We start from the raw sequence: 6,637 nt of genomic DNA, 5'->3' as shown, positions 1-6,637 counted from the left end.
TAAACATTGAGAAGAAATGGGAAAATGAAGGTGGGAGCACAAATAAGCAATATCTGTAGAGGAAGAAGACATAGATATTACCTAAAGATAATAAATCAAGAAAAAGAAGTATGAGGTTATTATTTGTTGTTAAATCATCATAATAACTAAAATTTGAATGAAAAAGATTGGGAGCAAAAAAGGATAAAGAGAGACAATATTTCTCATGTGCTGTTCTGAGTTGTCATGTCTTATGTTAATTTTTAAAAATGATTTTCATATTTATTTTTTAGTGCATTTTAAAATTTTATGTTAGAATTTTGGTTTTAGTTAACCCACAATTGTTTAAATACGAATGTGGCTGTGGATTAGATTGAAGCTCTTTTGGTATTAATTTTTTTGTAATCATCTTTATTAAGTATTCACACCATCAAATGTCCGACTTTTGTCTTTTCAGGATCAAAGCAAGTTGGAGAAACACCAGCTTCAGGAGACTCCTTAGATGGCACACTTCGTACTTCCAATACTGTATTTGATTTTATACCTCCTCCATTAGATCAAGTGCAAGAAGAGGAATGGGAAGTAGAAAGGTAATTCAGTGATAATTTAGGATTAGGTTTAGGACATTGCTTAAAGTTTTTCGATTGTATAGTATCCCTATACTTTGTAGCATTTTTTTCCCCACGTGTTTTTTTGGGAAGGAACTAGAACGTATTGATAGTAAATATTAGATAGGTACTGAAATGTTTCTCAATATTTGATATTAAATCTTACAATATCCAGAAGTATTATTTATTAGCCACTGTAGTTTAACTCAGTTTTGAGTATTGTTAGCATGAATTTCTTGATTACCATTTTGTTTTTATGTTGACTCTTTATTCCCCATTGTTTTAGGATGACTGAGCATGGGACACCAAAGCCCTTTCGAAAGTAAGTAATCCTAAAATAGCTTTTAATATAGACATATTTCTTATAAGATTTTTATTAAAATAGCTAATGTAAAATATTATATTAGTTACAGGTATACACCATACTTACGCAACATTTATACACCTAAAGAAGTGATCACCATGATAAGTCCAGCAACTATCTGACACCATACCATGCTATCACATTATTATTGACTATAGTCCCTATGCTGTACATTACACCCTCAAGACTTACTTGTTTTATACCTGGAAATTTGAATTTCTTATTCCCCTTCACCCTTTTCCCTTTTTTTAATTTTTCAATTACGGTTGACATTCAGTATTATTTTATATTGATTTCAGTGGTTAGACATTTATGGAATTTAAGAAGTGATCCCCCTTACTAGTCTAGTTCCCACCTGGCACTATACATAGTTATTACCATATTATTGACTATATTTCCTCTGCTTTACTTTATATCCCCATGATTATTTTGTAACTGCTAATTTGTACATCTTAGTACCTTCGCCTTTTTCACCCTGCCCCAGCCCCCCTCCCATCTATCACCCCGATAAATCTAGTACCATCTGAAACCATATACAGTTATTACAGTATTATTGACTGTATTCCTTATGCTATACCCTACATCCACATGACTACTGTATAACAGCCAATTTCTCCTTCTTAATCCCTTCTCCCTTTTCAGCCAACTTTGGCAACCATCAAAATGTTCTCTGTATCTATGAGTTTGTTTCTGTTTTGTTTGTTTATTTTGTTCTTTAGATTCCACATATAAATGAAATCACATTGGCTCTGTCTTTCTCTGTCTGACATACTCCACTCAGCACAATACCCTCCAGGTCCATCCATGCCACTGCAGATGGCAAGAACCCATTCCCTTCCTTGGCGGAGCAATATTGCATTGATTATATGTAACACCTCTTCTTTAACCATTCATTTGTTTATGGACACCCACATTGCTTCCATATCTTTGCTATTGTAAATAATGCTGCAATGAACATATGGATGCACATGTCCCTTCAAAGTAGCCTTTTACGTTTCTTCCAGTAAATACCCAGAAGTGAGATTACTGGGCCCTTCTTTGTCTCTTGTTATAGCCATTGTTTTAAACTATTTTGTGTGATGTAAGTATTGCTACCCCAGCTTTTTAAATTTGTTTCCATTTTCATTAAATATCTTTATCCATCCCTTTACTTTCAGTCTGTGTGTATCTTTCAATCTGAAGTGAGTCTCTTACAGACTGCATATGTAAGGGTTTTGTTTTCTTATCCATTCAGCCACCCTATATTTTGATTGGAGTATTTAATCGATTTACATGTAAAGTAACTTTTCATAGATAGATAGTTAGTGCCATTTTATTATTCATATTTTTGAAAATTTTTTTTGTTTAATCTTAAAGAAGTCTCTCTAAGATTCTTTGTAATACTGGTTTGGTGGTGATGAACTCCTTTAGCTTTTTCTTGTCCAGGAAGTTCTTTATCTAGCCTTCAATCTAAATGATAGTTTTGCTGGGTAGAGCAATCTTTCTTGTAGGTCCTTGCTTTTCATGACTTTGAATATTTCATGCAATCCCTTCTGGACTGCAAAGTTTCTATTAAGAAAGCAGCTGACAGTCTTATGGGAGCTCTCTTGAAAGTAACTAACTGCTTTTGTCTTGGCTGCTTTTAAAATTCACTCTTTGTCTTTAACCTTTGGCATTTTACTTATGATATATCTTGGTGTTGGGCCTCTTTGGGTTTATCTTGTTTGGGACTGTCTGCACTTTCTGAGCTTACATGTCTCTTTCCTTCGCCAGGTTTGGGAATTTTTCAGTCATTATTTTTTTCAAATAGGTTTTTGATTCCTTGCTCTCTCTCTTCTCCTTCTAGTATCCCTATGATGCGAATGTTGGTACACTTGTTGTTGTCCCAGAGGCCCCTTAAATTGTCCTCATTATTTTCCATTCTTTTTTCTTTTTGCTGTTCTGATTGGGTGTTTTCTGCTACGTTATCTTCTAAATCACTGATTTGATCTTTGTTTTATGTAATCTGCTCTTGATTCCCCCTAATATGGTCTTCATTTCAGTTTTTATATTCTATATTTCTGATTTTTTTNAGTATTTCGAAGGTGACCATAGTGATAATTAGCAATGAGGTATGTAGCACTTTTTCTAGGATGAGTTCGCGAACCTAATTGTCAGACCTCATATGTGAAAGACAAGGTTATTTATTACCTAGGAGTGAGATTTTAGTGAGAAGGACAAGATGATTTAAAGAGTAAAGGTAAATATGAAGTAGATAATTGAGTAAAGAGCTTATTACCATATATCTTTATACTTGTTATAATGGGTTTCTTAAACAAGTGAGCTGGGAGAATAGGTGGTTTTATTTAGAGAAGAGAATGCCTAACTATATTAGTGATTTGGGAAGCAGTTCAATTTCTGATGATGTCTAGATCAAGGATAAAGCTGTGGGAATGATCACTGAGGTGACATAGAAGAGGTTGCTAGAGATGTAAAAGGTAAGGAACCAAGGAGACAGGAGTTTGAATAGCCATACGTGGGTGTGTGTGTGTGTACACACACACATATACATACACACACACATATACATGTACATACACATTTACATATGTATGTATATGTGGGTTTTGAGGTCACCTTGTGTGATATTAGCATGGAGAAGAAAACTTTGAACCAGTAGCCAAAGGTTCAATGTTACTTTACTAGATGGTTGTTGCGAGGAAGGAGAACATGTGATAATATCCAGAGCCTCAGTGGATCAAGGGGATTGTTATAAGAAAGCAAGATAATGGTATAAAAATAATATTGAGAAAGAAGAAGGATATCCATCTCACCTCTACCCTGAAGTATATCTCTACCCAGTGTGTGACAGAAACGTTAAGTCTCTTTGAGAGGGCTATAGCAGAAGAGGTACTCGCCCTTCCCCCACCCTGCCATGGGATCGGCAGGTTTCTATTTAAGACAAAGAAGTAGGGGTGACATTTGGAGAAAAGTTGGGAGATTTTGTCTAATACAGAAAGAATTCTGAAAATTTTGCGTTAAGTACATACATCAATTCATGGCTCCCATGTCTCACTGAAATAAACTCATGGTAGGTAACAAACATAAAGAGAAAGGAGGTAGGGGACAACAAGGTGTTATCAACAAATAAGAGATTTCAACAAATTTTGGGGAAATTGAGACAGGACTAGAGTGGCTTGGTGGATAAAACAACATAAAGGAAACTGGAACCCATAATTTATTTAAAGAGTCCAAGGTTGTAGTCAGTCTACCCATTAGAACCCTGGAGAGACTTCTGGCTCTGAGTTGGCATGTGTTATGGAGTAAATGAGTAAGAAGTAAAGCTGAAAGTGATGAAATAATTTAAGGTCTGTAATCAAAACAATTATGTCAGTAGCTTTAGATCCTTGCATTATAGAATATAAGAAGTCTGTCATTTATGTGCCAGAAGAAATCTAGTCTACTTTTATTTAGGGACATTGAGTGAATTGTGTAGGGAGAGTTAAGTACCCCATAGTATTGTGCCCTGAAATTCTAACATTTGGGGGCCTAGAGCCTGACAGTAGGCATGCCAGGGACTCACCTGCTCAGAGCGCTCACAACCAAACGGACCTATTTCCATGTAGCAGCAAAAGAAAGCTAAATCATCTACCTGGTCTTGAAGTTTTAAATGTGAACAGTGTTACTCAATTCTGGCAAAATGTGCGTTTTAGAGTCAAGATCTAAGGTAATACATAATGCCAAGCATATTAGACAGTGGCATAAAAAGAGAATACAAAATGAATAGAGAAACTGCCCCTAACAGAAAATAGTAATTTTGATATAGACAGAAACTTAAAAAAATACCTCTTAACTTAGATTATATACTTGGGGAATATAAAGAAGTTATTCTAGCTGTAAAACAAAAATAGAATGCTATGAAAAAGGAGTATTCAGAGACCAAACAAGTTTTAATATAACTACCACATATAGTACAATAACTATTGTATTAGTTATCAATGGTTGTGTGATAAATTACCCCAAAACTTAAAGCTTAACATAGAAAACATTTATTATATATAATAATTTGTTATATTATATATAAAATTATATATAAATGTTTATATATAATATATATAATATATAATATAAAACATATATAAAAACATATAACATATTATAATGGGTGAGGAACTCAAGAGCAGCTTAGCTGGGCAGTTTTGACTTGGGTTCTCTCATAAGATTACAGTCAAGATGTCAGCCAGTCATTTGAAAGCTTAGCTGGGCACAGGAAACCTGCTTCCATGCTCAAGTGATAGCTGGTGGCAGAAAGGTCTGAGCTCCTTGCTGCAAGCCTCAGTTCCTTACCACATGGACATTTCCATAGAATTGCTTGAGTGTTCCGTGACATGGTAGCTGACTTGCCCCAGAATGATCCAAAAGAGAGAGCAAGAAAGAAGCCCCAATGTCTTTTATGACTTAGTCTCTCTAGGTGCACACCGTCTCTTCAGCAAGTTACAAACAAGTCATTAAATCTCGCCCACACTCAAGGAGAGAAGAATTAGGCTCCACCCCTGAAAAGACGAGTATCAAAGAATTTGTGGACATATTTTCAAACTACTATCACTGCCAGTATTTAGAGAAAACAAAATAGTCTCTAAAAATAAAGTCAAGCAAGTACTTCAGAGAGAACTATTATGTAGAGAATCACTACAGAGGTCTAACATATTTCTCTTTCATAAAACAGCAGTAGAGGAAATGGAGGAGAGGCAGTTAGAGAAATGACAGAAGAAAGTTTCCTAGAGTTGAAAAAGAATACCCATCTTTAGATAGAAAGAGTTCACTGGGAACCAACTTCAATGAATAATAATAAAAATAAAGGAACCATACCTGAACTGTCTTTGGAAATTTCATTGCACCACAGATAAAGAATCCTGAAAGCTTATTAAGAGAAAGAAAATGGAGATTATGCTGTATCACATTTTTCACTGTAACACTAGATGCTTGAATACAAAGGAGCAATGCCTTCAAATTGCTGAAAGACAATTAAACTTAGAATTCTATATTCATCCAACCTATCCACCCAATAATGAAGAAAGATATAAAGACATTCTCAGATACACAAGGATTCAGTTTAACTGAAATGTACCTTTTACTTGAAAATTATTTGAAGATACCACTCTAGCAAAATGACACAAAAATTAAGAAAGAAAATGTCATGGGATCCAGGAAACAGTTGTTCAACCCAGGAATGTGGTGAAGAGCAATTCTGTAATGATAATTATGTCACAGGCCAACGGAGCAGCTGTTCCAGATTGGAGCACAAGAACATAGGGGATAAGCAAAAGCTGGGGCGGGGGTGGGGGGTGGCACGGTTGTTAAACAGTTTTAAGCATACTATTATATGATGTAGCAAATGAAAGAAATTGAGACTTGATAAAATTGTTATTTTGACAGTAATAATAGGAAAGCATTTAGAAATGTTAAGATAAATAGTTGTTCAGAAAGTTAATTCATGACTTTAAACATGAAGCAAACTAAAAAGTGGCATAATCTTAAAGTAATCAATCGATGAAGTATAAGACTTTAATATAATAAACATTCTGTTTCAAGTGGCCCAGGAATTACATCATTGAACCTGTAGAAAAGAAAATATCCTAACTATCATACCTCTTAACCTGGCAGGAATAATATGCATACGTAGTATATCGTATATGACTATATATAATGTCATAATAATGTAAACCCA

The 6,637-nt window shown here is 34.7% G+C and overlaps 1 protein-coding gene across 6 annotated transcripts in view; it reads left to right on the top strand.

Annotated features, from left to right (window-relative positions):
• The window catches only part of ARHGEF12 (Rho guanine nucleotide exchange factor 12), a 231,353-nt gene that overhangs the window by 164,799 nt on the left and 59,917 nt on the right, over positions 1-6,637 (top strand). For all 6 annotated transcript variants that reach the window (XM_019663597.1, XM_019663594.1, XM_019663593.1 and 3 more), the window contains 2 exons: positions 437-569; positions 874-909. In XM_019663597.1, coding sequence (XP_019519142.1) covers positions 437-569; positions 874-909 — 169 coding nt within the window. The remainder of the gene's footprint in view (positions 1-436; positions 570-873; positions 910-6,637) is intronic.

The sequence above is a fragment of the Hipposideros armiger genome, unplaced genomic scaffold (genome assembly GCF_001890085.2).
Source record: "Hipposideros armiger isolate ML-2016 unplaced genomic scaffold, ASM189008v1 scaffold_396, whole genome shotgun sequence".
Taxonomy (NCBI): Eukaryota; Metazoa; Chordata; class Mammalia; order Chiroptera; family Hipposideridae; genus Hipposideros; species Hipposideros armiger.
The sequence above is the reverse complement of the archived record's forward strand: the minus strand, read 5'-3'. Positions and strand labels throughout refer to the sequence as shown.